The sequence below is a fragment of the Pristiophorus japonicus genome, chromosome 21, assembly GCF_044704955.1.
Source record: "Pristiophorus japonicus isolate sPriJap1 chromosome 21, sPriJap1.hap1, whole genome shotgun sequence".
In the NCBI taxonomy this organism is placed as follows: Eukaryota; Metazoa; Chordata; class Chondrichthyes; family Pristiophoridae; genus Pristiophorus; species Pristiophorus japonicus.
The window spans coordinates 82,757,583-82,778,074 of NC_091997.1; the positions used below are offsets into that span (position 1 = coordinate 82,757,583).

Below are 20,492 nucleotides of genomic sequence, written 5' to 3' on the forward strand. Positions count from 1 at the left end.
CACTAGGTCCGTAGCCCTGTTGGTTACAGCACTTCAAGTGCACATCCAAGCACCTTTTAGATGTGGGGAGGGTTTCTGCCTCTACGCTGCTTTCAGGCAGTGAGTTCCAGACCCCCACCACTCTCGGGATGAAGACATTTTCCCCTCAAATCCCCTCTAAACCTCCTACCAATTACTTTAAATCTATACCCCTTAGTTGTTGACCCCTCTGCTAAGGGAAATTGGTCCATCCTATCCCCTCTATCTAGGCTCCTCATAATTTTATACAGCTCAATAAGGTCTCCCCTCAGCCTCTTCTGTTCCAAAGAAAACGAATGCCCTCACAACAACGAGGGTTGGGGTTGGATAATAAACATTGCACTGTGTTGCCGACATCCCGAGAACAAATCGACAAAATCTCAATCATTTTTTTTTTAAATGGAGTCTGTTGGATTATTCGCTCCATAAGAGGAATACCATTTCTGGAATATGAGCAACACTACAGAAACACAGTAGTGTAAAAATCTTCAGCATTGCTGGTGAGCGAGTTCAATGAAGAGAGTACAGTGTCTTAGTCCTGGTAACTGAATTATCCTTAAACAATGTAAATAACTTGGTAAATAGGAATATAGAGGTTTTACCAGGTAAATTGGAATTGAATGTAGTGGAGTAATTTGTGCACCAGGCCTAATCAAAAGGGAGTGCTTTAATTGCCCACAACACAGATTTTACTCTTAATGTGTGCCTGCTATATTATGGAAATATTGTCCAGTGATATCCTTACACTACAATGTAAAGAAATGTATGATCGCAGTGATTCCATTTCCAATGGGAATATTCTGCCTCTTATGGAATACTGAAGGAATACCAGTACCATTATCATCATCATCATAGGCAGTCCCTCGGAATCGAGGAAGACCTGCTTCCACTCCCAAAGTGAGTTCTTTGGTGGCTGAACAGTCCGATACGAGAACCACAGTCCCGGTTACAGATGGGACAGACATTCGTCGAGGGAGGGGGTGGGTGGGGCTGGTCTGCCGCGCGCTCCTTCTGCTGTCTGTTCCTGACCCTCTTGAGACTCGAAGAGCTCAACGCCACCCCCCCACCCCGCGCCCCCCCGCCCGGTACCATGGCAACTGATTCCTTGCATGCAAGGCAGGAGTGCCTCTGTCTGAAACTCTGACAGAATTTTTAAGATGATGGGATTTCTACATGCAGACCTCTGGCTGAAGGGGGGCAGATTTCCATATCCGATCAGAGTGGAACCAAGGATGGATAGGAACAGAATTTGCTTCAGTGGAATTTACAGACTCAATGTTCGAAATGACCCGAGCAGCGCACCAGCAGGCAGCGAGAGAGGTGCAGGCCGGCGGCAGAAAGGGCGCGAGAGTCGGGAGGAGCAGCACAAGCAGCGGGAGATCGGGGCCCAAACTCCAACTCGCCTGAAGACAAGAAGCAAAAAGAACCAAAATCAAGTGTGACGTCACAAGAAAGAAGGGAAGTGATTGGTTGGTGAGTTTTTCTCTCTTTCCTGAGACACTGGTTTGAATTAAGAGCTGGGGTTAAAAACAAAACTTGAAAACAGAACGAATTAAATACATTCGGGATGGCAGGGCAGACGATGTGTTACTGCTGCAACCTGTGGGAGCTGGTTGACCCCATTGAGGTCCACAGCGACCACATCTGCAGCAAGTGTCTGCAGCTCGAGGGACGTCGGCTCCGCGTTGATGAGCTGGAGTCCGAGCTGCAGACACTGCGACACAGGGAGAGGGAGAGGGAGAGTTACCTCGATGCCGCAATCCAGAAGCTAGTCACACCAATTAGATTAATTAATTCAAATTCGATCATGGACAGGAGGGTGTGACGACGAGTGGGGAAGGTATGGGGACTTGGGCTTTAGTGCTGGAGGGGACTCAGGATGTAGTGCTGGAGGAGCCTCGGCCCTTGCTCTTGTCCAACAGGGTTCGAGGCTCTCACTCCCTGTGTGAATGAGAGGAGGAGCAAACGGACCACAGCACTCGGGTGACAAACCGAAAAGCACACGACCGGTGCAAAATCCTCTGCTCGGCACAAATTAAACAGCTGAGAGAACAGAAGATGCAAAGCTTTTGCTCACCACTGTCTACATCTGATTTATGGGATTCGACTAGAAGCCAAAACATATCGACTTATTCCAATGCAGAACTGAGCCATTATGGAGGAAATATCCTGTTGATAAGGGATATTTGATAAGGCGTTTTTGAACGATTAGGGAGTCAAGGGAGTGAAGGATTATGGAGTGTGGGCAGGGAAGTGGAGTTGAGGCCAAGATCAGATCAGCCGCAATCTTATTGAATGGCGGAGCAGGCTCGAGGGGCCGAATGGTCGACTCCTGCTCCTATTTCTTATGTTCTAATGTTCTAATGGTATACTGGTTACGCACCATGTACCGGTTACACACTGTATACAGGGCGGTGTACCGGTTACACACCGTATATAGAGCCTGCATCAAGTAGTTCTCCTTCCACTTAAAATAGTCCTGGTAACAATTGTAGAGGAGAGTAGGCACTGAGCTGAACCTGACCTCTGCCGTCGCTGATTTGTATTTCGTCGCCACAGCTTACTTTCCCTCCCTCTGATCTTCATTTCTTTGCTCCCTGCTGCCTTCGACAGACTGATATCAAGAACTCACCATGTGGGAACCACAGGCATGTACCACACACCCTACCCACACCACTGTGGCACCTGTAATTAAATCAGCTTTGCCGATCGATATGTTGAACAGTGAACCCACATTGCTGCTTGAGCAGGACTGGCCACTCACCGTAGGAAGGCTGCAATCTCAATCATAAGAACATAAGAAATAGGAGCAGAGTAGGCCACCTGGCCTCTCGAGCCTGCTCTGCCATTCAATACGATCATGGCTGATCCGATCATGGACTCAGTTCCACTTCCCCGCCCGTTCCCCATAACCTCTTATTCCCTTATCGCTCAAAAATCTGTCTGTCTCCGCATTAAATATATTCAATGACCCAGCCTCCACAGCTCTCTGGGGCAGAGAATTCCACAGATTTACAACCCTCAGAGAAGAAATTACTCTTCATCTCAGTTTTAAATGGGCGGCCCCTTATTCTGAGACTATGTCCCCTAGTTCTAGTCGCCCCCATCAGTGGAAACATCCTCTCTGCATCCACCTTGTCGAGCCCCCTCATTATCTTATATGTTTCGATAAGATCACCTCTCATTCTTCTGAACTCCAATGTGTATAGGCCCAACCTGCTCAACCTATCTTCATAAGTCAACCCCCCTGATCGCTGGAATCAACCTAGTGAACCTTCTCTGAACAGCCTCCAATGCAAGTATATCCTTCCTTAAATATAGAGACCAAAACTGTACACAATACTCCAGGTGTGGCCTCACCAATACCCTGTACAATTGTAGCAGGGCTTCTCTGCTTTTATACTCTATCCCCCTTGAAATAAAGTTTGTAATCTTCAGTAACACGATGACATGTGGCAAATTGTTGTTAAGGAGCAGTACACCATCATTGTTTGCATGTTCCCACATAACTGACACACTGTACATCGGAACAGGAGGAGGTCATTTAGCTCCTCAAACCTGTTCTGCCATTCAATTGGATCATGGCTGCTCTGTAAACTATCTCCATCTACCCGCTTTGTTCCGTATCCCTTATCACCTTTCCTACATTACAACAGTGACTACACTCCAAAAGTACTTCACTGGCGTTAAAGCGCTTTGAGGCGTCCGGTGGTCGTGAAAGGCGTTATATAAATCCAAGTCTTTCTTTCTTCTTTACCTAACAAAGATCCATCAACCTCAGTTGTGACATTTTCAACTGACCCCCAGCCTCAACAGCTTTTTTGAGGGCGAAAGTTCCAGATTTACATGACCCTTTATGTGAAGAAGTGCTTCCTGACATCACCCTGATTGGCCTAGCTCTAATTTTAAGGTTACGCCCCTTTGTTCTGGACTCTGCCCCAGCCCCCCCACCGCCATAGAGACAAACTATCAAATGCTTAAATCATCTTAAACACCTCAACTCAATCATCCCTTAATCAAGCCTAGGCTATGCAATAAAACAGAAAATGCTAGAAATCTCAGTGGGTCAGGCAGCATCTGTGGAAAGAAAGAGAGTTCAACGACTGGCATGCTGGAAAGGCTGGCCCCGACCCTGCCGACGTGCCCTGAGGAGACAGCGGACAGACATACCTGCGGAAGGTCAAGGGCCAAACTCTCCCAAGGCGGAGAAACAGCAAGTCTGCACTCAGGGGCACAAGAGGACCAGGCCTCTGTGACAGCCCGGCCTCTGGGACAGCCCAGCCACACTCCCAGCTCACCCGACGGCAAGGCAAGCGCGATTGATCGCCAAGTGGCTGTGAGGGGAGCGCGGATTGGCTGTCGCAGAGGCCTGCTCCTCTTGGTCCCCCTGAGTGCAGACCTGGAGTTTTGGTCTCTGTATTTAAGGAAGGACAGACTTGCATTGGAGGCTGTTCAGAGGAGGTTCACTCAGTTGATTCCAGGGATGAGGGGGCTTGACTTATGAGGATAGGTTGAGTAGGTTGGGCTTCTACTCATTGGAGTTAAGAATGAGAGGTGATCTTATTGAAACATAATATAATGAGAGGGCTCGACAAGGTGGATGCAGAGAGGATATTTCCACTCATAGGGGAAACTAAAACTAGTGGACCTAGTCTTAGAATAAGGGGCCGCCCATTTAAAACTGAGATGAGGAGGAATTTCTTCTCTCAGAGGGTTGTAAATCTGTGGAATTCTCTGCCCCAGAGAGCTGTGGAGGCTGGGTCATTGAATATATTTAAGGCGGATATTATGTATGTAAACCTTCTAATAGTGTAAGACTTGCCACCAGGGGGCGCACCTATTGGAGACCCAAGGGTCACCTGCATACCTCGTGCAAGCAAGTATAAAAGGTTGTCTGCCATGCTGATTCTTCACTAGGAGGTTGATTAAAGAGACTACGGTCACATCAGTTTGAGCTTAAAGCACACAGTCTTGTGGAGTTATTCTGCACATAACAGCGGAGATAGACAGATTTTTGAGCGATAATGGAGTAAAGGGTTATGGGGAGTGGGCAGGGAAGTGGAGCTGAGTCCATGATCGGATCAGCCATGATCTTATTGGATGGCGGAGCAGGCTCGAGGAGCCAAATGGCCAACTCCTGCTCCTATTTCTTATGGTCTGTGCAACTTGTCCTTGTAATTTAACCCTTTGTTTACGGGGGGGGGGATGGGGTGGGAGAGGGGTTTATAGGCAAACAAAGAAAGCACTAACAATGAACAGTTGAATGTGCCTGGAGGAGTCTCCCGTCTGATGTCTTCATACTCCTCGTAGATCCCCCTTTTCTGAACGGTGTTGACGTGGTCCAACAGCTCCTCCACCGTCATGCCCTCCAGCCCTGGCACGTGTACGGATACTTCATCCCGCGGGAAGCCCGTGATCAGCTCGTCCAGTGAGTCAGTGTGTCCGTTGGGCGAGGTTAAAAACTGCTTGTTCCAGCTGGAATGGTCTAGTTTCAGCGCACCGCCCAAATGCTCCGGCAGGCAGTCCCGGGGCAGGTACAGTTTCAACTCGTGCATCCGTACCATTTGCACCTACAGCACAAAACACACAAAAACAAGACAGTCATAATCCCCACAGCTTAGGACGACAGCACTGCCGCGAACACTCTCCAGGGGCGATCTTACCGAAAAGTATAAGATTCTGAGGGGGCTCGACAGGGTAGAATGCAGAGAGGATGTTTCCCCTTCGTGGGACAATCTAAAACTAGGGGACATAGTTTCAGAATAAGGGTTCGCCCATTTAAAACGGAGATGAGGAAGAATTTCTTCTCTTGGAGGGTCGTGGATCTTTGGAATTTTCTACCCCAGAGAGCAGTGGAGGCTGGGTCATTGAATATATTTAAGGTGGAGATAGACAGATTTTTGAATGATAAGCGAGGCAAGGGTTATGGGGAGCGCAGGGAAGTGGAGTTGAGGCCAAGATCAGATTAGCCATGATCTTATTGAATGGCACAACAGGTTCGAGGGGCCAAATGGCCGACTCCTGCTCCTATTTCTTATGTTCTCATGTTCATGTAACACGATTTGCCTGCTATACGTGATGGCCGGTGTAACGTTACTCGACATCTGGGGCCCAGGAGTGCCAGAAGTCGTTTTAGGATTTGCTGGCCTCTGCCAGCTGAGCGAGGAGATCTCAACCAGGAGATCTTGGCTGTCTTGGTCATGCTGAACGCAGGATGCCTATTCTGCTAGTTTTTCTTTAACGATTTCAGTAAATTCTGTTCCTGTCTCCTGGAAATACTTTCCCTTAAAGGGTATGTGCGCTATTTATTGCTCCTGTAGAAATGATGCAGAGCAATGGAATAAGATTCCTGGAATTCACTGACTGTTTCTACCCGAAATAAACTGAGCACTTAAGATGCTGCAACCGGCAATTTTGAAATTGATGTTATTGCAAATGACTAATGGGTTATTGTTTTTTTGGCAGATGTAAGCAACTACCCATTTTAACCGAGGATGTTTTAAGTGATGGGGACAATACCAACTGCAGAAACAGCCACAGGCAGTAGGTCCCACTGGAGAATTGATAATGGTGTTGGCGATCAGGCCTGAGCGCAATCCACAGGCTCCCCATGTTACGGCAGCTTTTAGTTTATTATTAGAACGATTGAAGGACTTCTTCGGTAACTCAGCAAGATGCTGAGCCACATGAGCCAGGAAGGTTCCGTCTGTGCGGTTAGCTGATCTCGGATAGGGGAGCGATGATTGGTCTCGGTGCCTTGGGTTATGGAAGAGAAAAGCCCCCAGCCCCCAGCAAACCGCTCGTGTGTGTGTGTAGCATCTGTGTGTGTGTGTGTGGGGCGCACATGTGGGCGGGGTGCGCGCATGTGTGTGTGGGGCGCGCATGTGTGTGGGGGGGGGCACGTGTGTGGTGTGCGTGTGTAGCGTGCATTTTGTCTGTCATGTATGTTTGTGCGTGCGTAGCGAGATGAGTGCAGATGGTGGATAATGGCAGCTGCGGTGCCTCTTGTGGTCAATCAGTCTGCCGACACTCACGATCAAAGGTAACGAATAATGGTCACGTGGTCAAGGTTGGCGGAGGGTGAGCCGGGCCTCTCGGAGCATACCACCACCACCCTCCCACCGGCCCACCCCCCCAACTGCCCCGGGCACGGAGCCAATAACATCAGGAGGGGAACGGTCGGGGAGAAAGGCTGCCCAATCCCCACGGTGAGATCCTGATCCCCAGTGCAGAAAAATAAATCACTTTCAGAAAATAAGCTCCTCTCAGGAAGGATGGAGAGCGGAGAAAAATCAAGTGGTACAAAATCCACAGGCGATGTGGACTATGGCACCATTGGAAGTAGGGAATGCATTTACCCGATAGCCACGGTGTCTGCTTCCATCTGACTGACCAGTTGTGACACTGGCTTGCTGCTGTAAAGCTCACGTTCGGGTGGAGCGCAATGCTTCCACTCGGGTAATCTAAGGATGTGAACTCCACACCATAGGCAGTCCCTCGGAATCGAGGAAGACTTGCTTCCACTCCTAACGTGAGATCTCAGGTGGCTGAACAGTCTAATACGAGAGCCACAGACCCCGTCACAGGTGGGACAGACAGTCGTTGAGGGAAAGGGTGGGTGGGACAGGTTTGCCGCACGCTCGTTCCGCTGCCTGCGCTTGATTTCTGCATGCTCTCGGCCATGAGACTCGAGGAGCTCAGCGCCCTCCCGGATGCACGTGCTCCACTTAGGACGGTCTCTGGCCAAGGTCTCCCAGGTATCAGTGGGGATGTTGCACTTTATCAGGGAGGCTTTGAGGGTGTCCTTGTAACGTTTCCGCTGCCCAACTTTGGCTCGCTTGCCGTGAAGGAGCTCAGAGTAGAGCGCTTGCTTTGGGAGTCTCGTGTCTGGCATGCGAACTATGTGTGCTGTTATGTATGTAATCATTACCAATGTCTAAGACTTGCCACCAGGGGGCGTACCTGTGGGAGATTCAAGGGTCACCTGCACCCTGGGGAAGCAGGTATAAAAGGCAGACTACCATGCTGCCTCCTCACTCTGGAGTTACAATAAAGAGACCAAGGTCACAACAGTTTGAGCTTCAGATGTACAGTCTTGTGGAGTTATTCTAAACGTAACAATTGCCGATGAATAACAGATCACGAACTTTCACACAGTTATGGCTGCCGTTGGTATTCTTGAGAGATTTGTTGAGGGTGATGATTGGGAAGCCTTCGTTGAGCATCTTGACCAGTACTTCACGGCCAACAAGCTGGAAAAGGAAGAAACTGCGGTCAAGCGCAGGGCGATTCTCTTCACCGTTTGCGGGTCCACGTTATATGGCCTCATCAAAAATCTGCTAGCACCGATGAAACCAACGGAGAAAATATATGAAGAGCTGTGCATCTGGTTCAGGAACACCTCAAGCCGAAGGAGAGCATCTTGATGGCCAGGTATCACTTTTATATACACCATCGCTCCGAGGGCCAGGACGTGACGAGCTATGTTGCCGACCTAAGACGCCTTTGCAGTATCATGCGTATTTGCTGGATTTTTGGGGAAAGTGTTGCAGGATTTTTTCGTGCTTGGAATCGGCTAAGAGGTCATTCTTCGCAAACTGCTGTCTGCCGAATTCCTAAATCTGAACAAGGCCATCACGATAGCCCAGGCTTTTATGTCCATCAACGATAACACTAAACAGGTATCATTGCAGCATCGGAACTTACCGGCAAGTACTGTGCATAAAATAACGCCTTCAACAGGCAGAACTATACATGGCAGGGCCTACACACCTGCAGAGGCCAGACCTAGGATGACTCAGAGTCCGCCGTGGGGCGTGAATGCGAATCCATTAACACCATGTTGGCGCTGCGGGGGTAATCAGCGAGCCCATCAATGTCGATTCAAGCACGACGTGTGCAAAGGCTGTGGAACAATGGGGCACCTCCAGCGAATGTGCAGACATGCTGCGACTCACCACGTGGCAATCAGCAGAAGATGACCGATCCGCCGTGGATCACGCTGAACGAGTAAGAGAGGCAACTCAACCCGAGGCTGAAGAGGAAGTGTATGGGATACACACCTTCACCACCAAAAGCCCTCCGATAATGTCAAATTAAACGACATTCCAGTTTTCATGGAATTGGACATAGGGGCGAGTCAGTCAATTATAAGCCAGAAGGCTTTTGAGAAACTGTGGGGTAACAAGGCACAAAGGCCAAAACTAAGCCCGATCCACAGCAAGTTGCGCACTTACACCAAAGAGCTCATACCAGTCATTGGCAGCGTGGCAGTGAAGGTATCGTACGATGGAGCTGTGCATGATTTACCACTATGGATTGTACCAGGCGATGGCCCAATGCTGTTCGGCAGAAGCTGGCCAGGAAAGATCTGTTGGAACTGGGACGATATCAAAGCACTGTCTTCGGAGGATGACGCATCGTGTGCCCAAGTACTAAACAATTCCCATAGTTATTCGAGCCAGGCATCGGCAACTTCATAGGCGCCAAAGTGCAGATCCATCTAGTCCCTGATGCACGACCCGTTCATCACAAGGCCCGAGCGGCTCCATACATGATGCGAGAGAAAGTAGAGATCGAGGTGGACAGACTTCAACGAGTGGGGATCATATCGCCAGTCGAGTTCAACGAGTGGGCCAGTCCAATTGTGCTGGTGTTGAAGAGCGACGGGACGGTCAGAATCTGCGGGGACGACAAGGTAACGATCAACAGAGTCTCGTTACAGGACCAGTACCCACTACCCAAAGCAGATGACCTGTTTGCAACACTAGCAGGGGGGGGGGGGGGGGGGGGGGGGGAGTCGTTCACCAAGCTGGATCTAACCTCTGCTGACAGGACACAGGAGCTGGCTGAAACTTCGAAAAAATTGACGTGCATCAACACGCACAAAGGACTGTCCATATACCACACATGCCCCTTTGGGATTCACTCGGCGGCGACTATCTCCCAGAGGAACATGGAGAGTCTGCTGAAATCGGTTCCGCGCACCGTGGTGTTCTAAGACGACATCTTGATCACTGGCCGCAACACCACCGAACACTTGCACAACCTGGAAGAGGTTCTCAAGCAACTGGACATTTGGGACTCAGGCTGAAACGCTCCAAGTGTCTTTTCCTAGTGACAGAGATCGAATTTTCCTAGTGACAGAAGATTGTGGCGGACAGCATCAGACCCACGGACTCCAAGACGGAGGCCATCAAGAATGCACCCAGACCACAGAATGTGATGGAGCTGCGTTCGTTCCTGGGACTCAACTATTTTGGTTACTTTCTACCAGGGTTGAGCACTTTGCTGGAACCACTGCATTTTTTGCTACGCAAGGGTGACGACTGGGTTTGGGGTAAATCTCAAGAAACAGCCTTTAACAAGGCCAGAAACCTGCTATGTTCTAACAAGCTACTTGTATTGTATGACCCATGTAAATGTTTAGTGCTAGCTTGTGGTGCATCTTCGTACGGGGTCGGTTGTGTGTTACAGCAAGCCAATGGGTCAGGCAAACTGCAACCGGTTGCATATGTGTCCAGAAGCTTATCTAAGGCTGAAAGAGCCTACAGTATGGTTGAGAAAGAAGCATTAGCATGTGAATATGGGGTTAAGAAAATGCACCAATACCTATTTGGGCTCCGGTTCGAGCTCGAAACCGACCACATGCTGCTCATTTCGTTGTTCTCAGAAAGCAAAGGAATTAACACCAATGCTTCGTCCCAAGATGGGCACTAATGTTATCGGCGTATGATTATGTAATCTGCCACAGAATACCCTCAGTCGGCTGCCATTCCCCACCACCGGGATGGAAATGGCGCAATCCGCAGACTTGCTCCTTGTAATGGCTGCTTTTGAGATTGAGGAGTCACCTGTCACGGCTCGCCAGATCAGGACCTGGACTAGCCAGGATCCGGTGCTCTCACTAGTAAAAAGCTGCGTCCTCAATGGGAGCTGGTCGGTGGTCCCAGGGGAAATGCACGACGAAATTAAGCCGTTCCACCGACGCAAGGATGAAATGTTCATCCATTCGGACGGCCTTCTATGGGGGAAGTGTGTAATTTTGCCCCAAAAAAAGCAGGGAAACGTCTATACGCGACCTTCACAGTACCCACCCAGGCATAGTCATGATGAAGGCTATCGCCAGGTCACACGCCTGGCACTGACTCGGAATTGGAGTCATGAGTACACCAATGTAACACTTGCTCACAGTTGAGCAACGCACCAAGGGAGGGCCCACTGAGTCTGTGGTCATGGCCCTCCAAACAGTGGTCAAGGGTCCATGTAGATTTCGCTGGCCCCTTTTGAGGAAAGATGTTCCTAGTAGCATTGGACGCTTACTCTAAATGGATTGAATGTATAATAATGTCGTCATGTACGTCCACTGCCACCATTGAAAGCCTCTGGGCCATGTTCGCCACCCATGGTTTGCCCGACGTCCTTGTTAGTGACAATGGACTATGTTTCACCAGCTCGGAATTCAACGAGTTCATGACCCGCAATGGCATCAAGCATGTCAGATCTGCGCCGTTTAAGCCCACATCCAATGGTCAAGCGGAACGGGCAGTCCATACTAGCAAGCAGAGCTTGAAACACATGACGGACGGTTCCCTGCAGCCCTGGTTATCTCGGATTCTGCTCAGCTACCGGACGCGACCCCACTCGCTTACCGGGGTTCCCTCCTGCAGAATTGCTAATGAAGAGAGCACTCAAAACCAGGCTCTCCTTAGTCCACCCGGATCTCAATGATCATGTAGAAACCCGGCATCACCGGCATAACAATCGCGCGGCTGTATCACGTGACATTGAGGTTAATGACCCTGGGTTTGTTCTTAATTATGGTCATGGTCCCAAATGGGTTGCTGGCACTGTGTTAGCCAAGGAGGGGAATAGAGTGTTTGTTGTCAAACTTTTGAATGGACAAACATGCAGAAAGCACTTGGATCAGACCAAACTGCGGTTCACTGATAACCAAGAACTGTTTGAAGAGGATATTACCATCAGTGATCCACCCACACACACCCAACCAGCTATCAACCTCGCGGTCAACCACGAGGATGAACCCACCATGCCCGATAGTCCGATCAGACCAGCCACACCGCAGTGCAGCAATGATGCGACTGACTCACCCATACCAGGACTTCAACTCAGGCGATCAACCCGGGAACGCAGAGCCCCGGATCGCCTAACTTGTAAATAACTTGTGCATAAGATTTTTGGGGGGGAATGATGTTATGTATGTAAACATTACCAATGTATAAGATTTGCCACCATGAGGCGCACCTGTGGGAGACCCAAGGTCACCTGCACACTGGGTAAGCAGGTATAAAAGGCAGACTACCATGCTGCCTCCTCACTGTGGAGTTACAATAAATGTAACAGTGGTCAGTGCTTCGATGCTGGGAATGTTGGCCTGGATGAGGACGCTAACGTTGGTGCGTCTATCCTCCCAGGGGATTTGTAGGGTTTTGCGGAGACGTCATTGGTGGTATTTCTCCAGCGACTTGAGGTGTCTACTGTACATGGTCCATGTTTCTGAGCCATATAGGAGAGCGGGTATCACTACAGCCCTGTAGACCATGAGCTTGGTGACAGTTCTGAGGGCCTGGTCTTCAAACACTCTTTTCCTCAGGGGGCCGAAGGCTGCACTGGCGCACTGGAGGCGGTGTTGAATCTCATTGTCAATGCTTGCTCTTGTCGATAGGAGACTCCTGAGATATGGGAAGTGGTCCACGGTGTCCAGGGCTGTGCCGTGGATCTTGATGACTGGGGGACAGTGCTGTGCGGTAAGGACAGGCTGGTGGAGAACCTTTGTCTTACTGATGTTTAACGTAAGGCCCATGCTTTCATACGCCTCAGTAAATAGTTGACTGTGTCCTGGAGCTTAGCCTCTGTATGTCCGTGCACTGTAGCTCGACGACAGAGGTTGGGGTGGTCTTGGACCTGGCCTGGAGATGGTGTGGATTGAACAGATTCCCACTGGTTCTGTAGTTTAGTTCCACTCCAGCGGGGAGCTTGTCGACTGTGAGGTGGAGCATGGCAGCGAGGAAGATTGAGCCCGGTCCGGACGTGGATTGGGTCTGTAATGGATCCGTTGGTAAGGATCGCGGCCTGCATGTCGTCGTGGAGCAGGCGGAGGATGGCGACGTACTTTTGGGAGCATCCGAAATGGAGGCGTGCTGCTTCTACTCGTGTAAACTAACGATGTGAACTCCACAACAGCTGCCAGCCAACCTTCCGTGGGTTCAGAAAGCAGAGGTCGAAAGTTCTGAAAAATAAATAACTCTCCAACAGGGACCATCAGCACAGGACAGATCAAACTCACTGCTTAGTTAACTTAAATAGCGATGAGGAAAGATTGTGGATAGGCTGGGGCTGTTTTCTTTGGAACAGAGGAGGTTGAGGGGAGACCTTATTGATGTGTATAAAATTATGAGGGGCCTGAATAGAGTGGTTAGAAAGGATCTATTTCCCTCAGCAGAGGGGTCAACAACCAGGGGGCATAGATTTAAAGTAGGTGGTAGAAGGATTTGAGGGGACATTTCTTCACCCAGAGGGTGGTGGGGGTCTGGAACTCACTGAAAGGGTGGTAGAGGCAGAAACCCTCACCGCATTTAAAAAGTACTTGGATGTGCATTTGTAGTGTTGTAACTTACAGGCTATGGACCTAGTGCTGGAAAGTGGGATTAGGCTGGATAGCTCTTTGTCGGCCGGCAAGGGCTCGATAAGCCGAAATGGCCTCCTTCCGTGCTGTAAATTTCTATGATTCGAGGACAGTAAATAGGGACAAGCAGCATCCGAGGGGTCAGGTCTGTGCTGGGGCAGCGGCGAGGTAACGATACCCTGGGGTGCAGTCCTGCAGCTTTCAGGGCAGCACTCGCTGCATCAACGACCCAAAACAACAGCAAGCACAGAATCACATCTTCCCCGGGTCTCTCGATCTCCGCCAGCACAGTGGCCTTCACTAAACCCACTCAGCCAGTTAACCACGTGAATGTGCTCATGACATGACACAAAACAGCATCGTGACTCGTGGATGCTGAAGCATGGGACTTGGCAGTTTATGAAATCCAAACCACTACTAAATCAATTAATGTTGCATTAACAAAAAAAATTGCACACCATGGTACTCAGTCCAGAAACATTCTGACAAAGAGTCTAGACCCTTTAACTCCTCTTACTGCTCCCACTGATGCTGCCTAACCAGTCGAGTGCTTCCAGCATTTTCTGCTTTTGTTTCCGATTTCCAGCTTCTGCAATTATTTTGCTTTTTGTTTCGCTTTCGCAACATTTGCTAAGCAGCAAGTCAGTGCGCGGAAAGGGTAAGGACTTGCACCCGGCCCGGTCTGCACGGACTATTTCATTTTAAATCTAAAACACCACCTGACATCTGAAAAACGTTGGAACCAAATGAAATTTTGCTCGTTTTATAAAAAAGGTTTTTCTCATTTCTTTTTGGGTTATTGAAATAAAACAGTTTTGTGCCCAGCAAAGAGACTTAAACCCAGATGATGCTACCTTCTACAGCAGAACCTTCATTATCTGCCTCTGTGGTCTCTTCCAGACCCACAACGCCCCCCGAGATTCTGCCCTCCTGAACATCCCTGATTGTATCGTTTGAGCAGCGATGGCTGTGCCTTCGGTTGCCTGTGCCCCAAGCTCTGGAACTCCAGGCCTGGGCCTCTCCGCCCCTCTACCTCTCTTTCCCCCTTCGGGACACTCCTTGCGGCCTGCCTCTTTGACCAAGCCCTGCGCTAGTTTCTTCTTGTGTGGCTTGGTGTCAAATTTATATCGCACAATACTCCTGCAAAGCACCTTGGGATGTTTCACTACGTTAATCATCATCATCATAGGCGGTCCCTTGAACGAGGATGACTTGCTTCCACGATAGGTCTTAGATGTTTCAATGAAAGACCCGATATTCCAGACCTGAACTCCAATTGAGGGGGTGGAAGATGCCTGTGCGTGGATTTTTTTAACGTGTGGTGGCCGTTGTACACCAGCCACCACACGGGCTCGACAGAGCTAGGTCTTGGTCCAGTGGCAAGGATTACCCAAGGCGACTGGAGACCTGCTCTGCTGCATGGACCTAGTGCGCACACATATCGCAGTGTGGGCTGGCCCGTGCTGCCCCGGGCCCTCGTCTCTTCTGGGCCCCGACCTCTCATTCCCCGCACCTCAGCCCACGATGTTCCAGGGCCCGGCGCTCCAGCTCTAGTTATAGCCTAACCGTCGATGGTGTTCTCACACAGGTCGGGGCGGCCCACATTAAACGCGCTATATAAATACAAGTTGTTGTTGTTATAATGGGGGAGATACCCGAGCCTATAACCAAAGTTCCACTAGGCCGGATGCAACTGTTGCAGATCAGGACAGCGCGAGTACTTGGCTTTAGTCTCAGGACACAGAACGCAGGCTAGAAAAGGTTTGATATTGGTTAAGTGTGAGTATACCTCGATGGCAAATTATGTTTCTCACACGAGCTATTAAATGATTAGCGCAAAAAAAATTACTGAAGCAAGTTTGTGAAGAAAGTGTTTTAAAAGTTCTCACAATCCATCTGATTATTAACGTTCACTAGTCTCCCAATTCAGTGTCTCAAGGGACATCCCCCATCCTCGCCAAAATATTAATCATAGAAGTCCGCATCATTGAAACTGTTGTGTATGAATAAAGAGTCTGACTGGCTACTGTGAGCTTAAAGTAGTCTTTTATTGCAGATCTCTAGAGTGCTTCTCCAGCCTGTGAGGCCTCCTTAAGTATCTGTGCTCCCAAGGGATTGTGGGATCCCTTGGGACTTCAGGGGATGAGCCCTCTGGTGGCTGTACAAGGTATATGCAAGTTTACATATATAAAGAAACTCCACTGAACGATGGTTTGGGGAGGGGTCGGAGGGGTGGGGGTGGTGTTGGAGAAGAGGAAGAGAAGTTTAAAAATCAGAGAAAAATTTGAAAGGAGATACTCCCAAAACAACGCATTTTATTTAGGTTAAGTTTCCAAAATGTTTCCACTCAAACCTAGAAGGGTTCATCCTTTGAAAAATTAGCAAGGCACTTGGAGAGAATGCAGAGCAAGACAGGCTGGAGAACATTCATTTTTAAAAAACAGGGTTCATCCCAGCAACCAAACCAGGAGGCCGAACCTTCAAAGTTTTACAGACACGATTACTCATGAAACATTCCATCCACCCTGCCCTTTCTCCAGTCTGAAGCACTCGCCTGATGTACACTGTGATCCAAATCCATCACCATTTTATTGCAAAAGCGTTATACAGGTGTGCTTTCACCACACACCCCCTCAACCCCATATTTATAGACTTATCTACCCTCTTGCAACAAGCATCGGTTAAAAAAAAATCATCGGGTATTCTTGCCTGAATATTTATTGTGTATTGTGTACCAGAAGAATTTCTACCCAAAACCATTGGTAGATCTTTTCCTCCATAACTTGCTATCACATCTTGCTCTACATTTTGCAAGAACTCGCCACCGCTAATGTATTTCTATTTTAAGGTACTTCAACCGTAGCCTCCCAGCTTTGCTTAGTGGAGTGGAACCTTGCTTGCTGCATTTTATCAAGCAATACATTGATCCAAGGCTCCATGAGCATCCCAAATATTTTCTGTTCTTTCGGAAGGACAGGTTCTGGAGCAAGAACCAGAGAGATTACGTCATCATCATAGGCGGTCCCTCGAACAAGGGTGAGTTGCTTCCACATCAAAAGGGATGAGTTCCGAGATGTTTCAATGAAGGACCCGATGTTCCAGTCCTGAACTCCAGGGGTGGAAGATGCCTGTGCGTGGATTTTTTTAACGTGGGTTGGCCGTTGCACATCAGCCACCACACGGGCTTGGCAGAGCTAGGTCTTGGTCCAGTGGCAAGGATTATCCAAAACAACTGGAGACCAGCTCTGCTGCACGGGCCTAGTGCGCACACATATCGCAGTGTGGGCTGGATACCACTTGGGAAGTGGCAGACTTTTACTGCCGATTGTGCGCCTTGGCAACCCTAGTTCAGCAAACGACCGTTAACCCTGGACTGAACGTCTGTATACAAGGGGCTCAACTGCAAGGTCAAGATGCTGTTTCGGAAACCTATCGACAGGAAGAAGTGGTGTGCACTGCTGGAAGCCTGCGTAGATTGTGGATTGATACAAATGCAGCCACACCAACTTTCGACGTAACCAGGAGCATTTCACGTACTGCTCTGGGTGAAAATCTGTAGAATGGGCTGGCTGCATTGCTCGGATATGATCGATAGCAGACTATTGTCCGAATCAGTAATTATGGTTTGGGACTGAAGTGCGCGCAGAGCAACGGTTGGGTTTAATCTGCAGCCTAGCAGACTTGACAATGTCCCACTGCAGGGCAGACACAGATTTTTAATTTACCAAGACATGTAAAGTCGACAGGTTTGAACACTCGAATCTGGCTCAGTCGAGAATCTGCGATACAGTTTATTGTACTGACCATACCATCTACGCTCAAAAGTCATTTCAAGATCATTGTGGCACATCAGGGCAAAGTTGCTAAACGTGCATATTCAAAATTACAGCCAACACTATTGGACGACAGCATTACTGCAAAGCTTGCAGAGTACTTACTCTTTCCCGAAGCTTTTCTTTAAGGATTAAACTGAGAACGGAATATGGGAATCGAAACCACACAGGCGCACCAACAATGAACACCTTTTTCAAACGAGCAGGAAAGGCTCCCTGAAAACAGAAAGGGGGATATTACAATATCAGAATAACAGCTCAACCACCTGCAGAAAAATAACTTACTGACCAATTGATAGTATGACTGATTGAAAAGGATGTTTCTTCCATGGTAATATAATAAAGCTTTACGAGATCTATGGTTTTATTTATTTTTGGAAAACAGCAGGTTATTAAGACAACAACAATTGTATTTATATAGCACCTTTAACGTAGTGAAACGTCCCAAGGCGTTTCACAGGAGTGTTATAAGACATTTTTTTTTAAATTGACACTGAGCCATGTAAGAAGAAATGAGCGCAGGTGACCAAAAGCTTGGTCAAAGAGGTAGGTTTTAAGGAGTGTCTTAAAGTAAATGAGTTGACGGCACAAATCATTACAAATGGGTACGATTTGGTGGCCATTACAGAAACGTGGTTGCAGGGTGGTCAAGACTGGGAATTAAACATACAGGGGTATCTGACAATTCGGAAGGATAGACAAGAAGGGAAAGGAGGTGGGGTAGCTCTATTAATAAAGGATGATATCAGGGCAGTTGTGAGAGATGATATTGGCTCTAATGAACAAAATGTTGAATCATTGTGGGTGAAGATTAGAGATAGTAAAGGGAAAAAGTCACTGGTGGGCGTAGTTTATAGGCCCCCAAATAATAACTTCACGGTGGGGCGGACAATAATCAAGGGAATAATGGAGGCATGTGAAAAAGGAACAGCAGTAATCATGGGGGACTTTAACCTAAATATCGATTGATCAAATCAAATCGCACGGGGTAGCCTGGAGGAGGAATTCATAGAATTCATACAGGATTGTTTCTTAGAACAGTATGTTACAGAACCTACAAAGGAGCAAGCTATCTTAGATCTGGTCCTGTGTAATGAGACAGGAATAATAAACAATCTCCGAGTAAAAGATTCTCTCGGAATGAGTGATCACAGTATGGTTGAATTTGTAATACAGATTGAGGGTGAGGAAGTAGTGTCTCAAACGAGCATACTATGCTTAAACAAAGGGGACTACAGTGGGATAAGGGCAGAGTTGGCTAAAGTAGATTGGGAATACAGACTAAACGGTGGCACAATTGAGGAACAGTGGAGAACTTTTAAGGAGCTCTTTCATAGTGCTCAACAAAAATATATTCCAGTGAAAAAGAGCGGTAAGAGAAGGGATAACCAGCCGTGGATAACCAAGGAAATAAAGGAGAGTATCAAATTAAAAACCAATGCGTATAAGGTGGCCAAGGTTAGTGGGAAACTAGAAAATTGGGAAAATTTTAAACGACAGCAAAGAATGACTAAGAAAGCAATAAAGAAAGGAAAGATAGATTACGAAAGTAAACTTGCGCAAATCATAAAAACAGATAGTAAAAGCTTTTACCGATATATAAAACAGAAGAGAGTGACTAAAGTAAATGTTGGTCCCTTAGAAGATGAGAAGGGGGATTTAATAATGGGAAATGTGGAAATGGCTGAGACCTTAAACAATTATTTTGCTTCGGTCTTCACAGTGGAAGACACAAAAACCATGCCAAAAATTGCTGGTCACGGGAATGTGGGAAGGGAGGACCTTGAGATAATCACTATCACTAGGGAGGTAGTGCTGGACAGGCTAATGGGACTCAAGGTAGTCAAGTCCCCTGGTCCTGATGAAATGCATCCCAGGGTATTAAAAAAGATGGCAGAATTTATAGCAGATGCATTCGTTATAATCTACCAAACTTCTCTGGACTCTGGGGAGGTACCAGTGGATTGGAAAGAAGCTAATGTAACGCCTCTGTTTAAAAAAGGAGGCAGACAAAAGGCAGGTAACTATAGGCCGGTTAGTTTAACATCTGTAGTGGGGAAAATGCTTGAAGCTATCATTAAGGAAGAAATAGCGGGACAGCTAGATAGGAATAGTGCAATCAAGCAGATGCAACATGGATTTATGAAGGGGAAATCATGTTTAACTAATTTACTGGAATTCTTTGAGGATATAACGAGCATGGTGGATAGAGGTGTACTGATGGATATGGTGTATTTAGATTTCCAAAAGGCATTCGATAAAGTGCCACACAAAAGGTTACTGCAGAAGATAAAGGTACGCGAAGTCAGAGGAAATGTATTAGCATGGATAGAGAATTGGCTGGCTAACAGAAAGCAGAGAGTCGGGATAAATGGGTCCTTTTCGGGTTGGAAATCGGTGGTTAGTGGTGTGCCACAGGGATCGGTGCTGGGACCACAACTGTTTACAATATACATAGATGACCTGGAAGAGGGGACAGAGTGTAGTGTAACAAAATTTGCAGATGACACAAAGATTAGTGGGAAAGCGAGTTGTGTAGAGGACACAGAGAGCCTGCAAAGAGATATAGATAGGTTAAGCGAATGGGCGAAGGTTTGGCAGATGGAATGCAATGTCGGAAAATGTGAGGTCATCCATCTTGGAAAAAAAAACAGTAAAAGGGAATATTATTTGAATGGGGAGAAATTACAACATGCTGCGGTGCAGAGGGACCTGGGGGTCATTGTGCATGAAACTCTTTTTGGTAAATATTAAGTTCATTTTTGAGTAGGTCCCAGTGAACCCAAAAAGTTAGTTTGCAGGTGCAGCAGGTAATCAGGAAGGCGAATGGAATGTTGGCCTTCATTGCGAGAGGGATGGAGTACAAAAGCAGGGAGGTCCTGCTGCAGCTGTACAGGGTATTGGTGGGGCCGCACCTGGAGTACTGCGTGCAATTTTGGTCACCTTACTTAAGGAAGGATATGCTAGCCTTGGAGGGGGTACAGAGATGATTCACT

General features: G+C 48.0%; 1 protein-coding gene across 2 annotated transcripts in view; it reads right to left on the reverse strand.

Annotated features, from left to right (window-relative positions):
* Positions 1–20,492, reverse strand: part of ptpn9a (protein tyrosine phosphatase non-receptor type 9a) — a 285,425-nt gene that overhangs the window by 70,280 nt on the left and 194,653 nt on the right. For both annotated transcript variants that reach the window (XM_070865136.1, XM_070865135.1), the window contains exons 6-7: positions 17,602–17,712; positions 5,269–5,588 (exon numbers count right to left, since the gene is read on the reverse strand). In XM_070865136.1, coding sequence (XP_070721237.1) covers positions 5,269–5,588; positions 17,602–17,712 — 431 coding nt within the window. The remainder of the gene's footprint in view (positions 1–5,268; positions 5,589–17,601; positions 17,713–20,492) is intronic.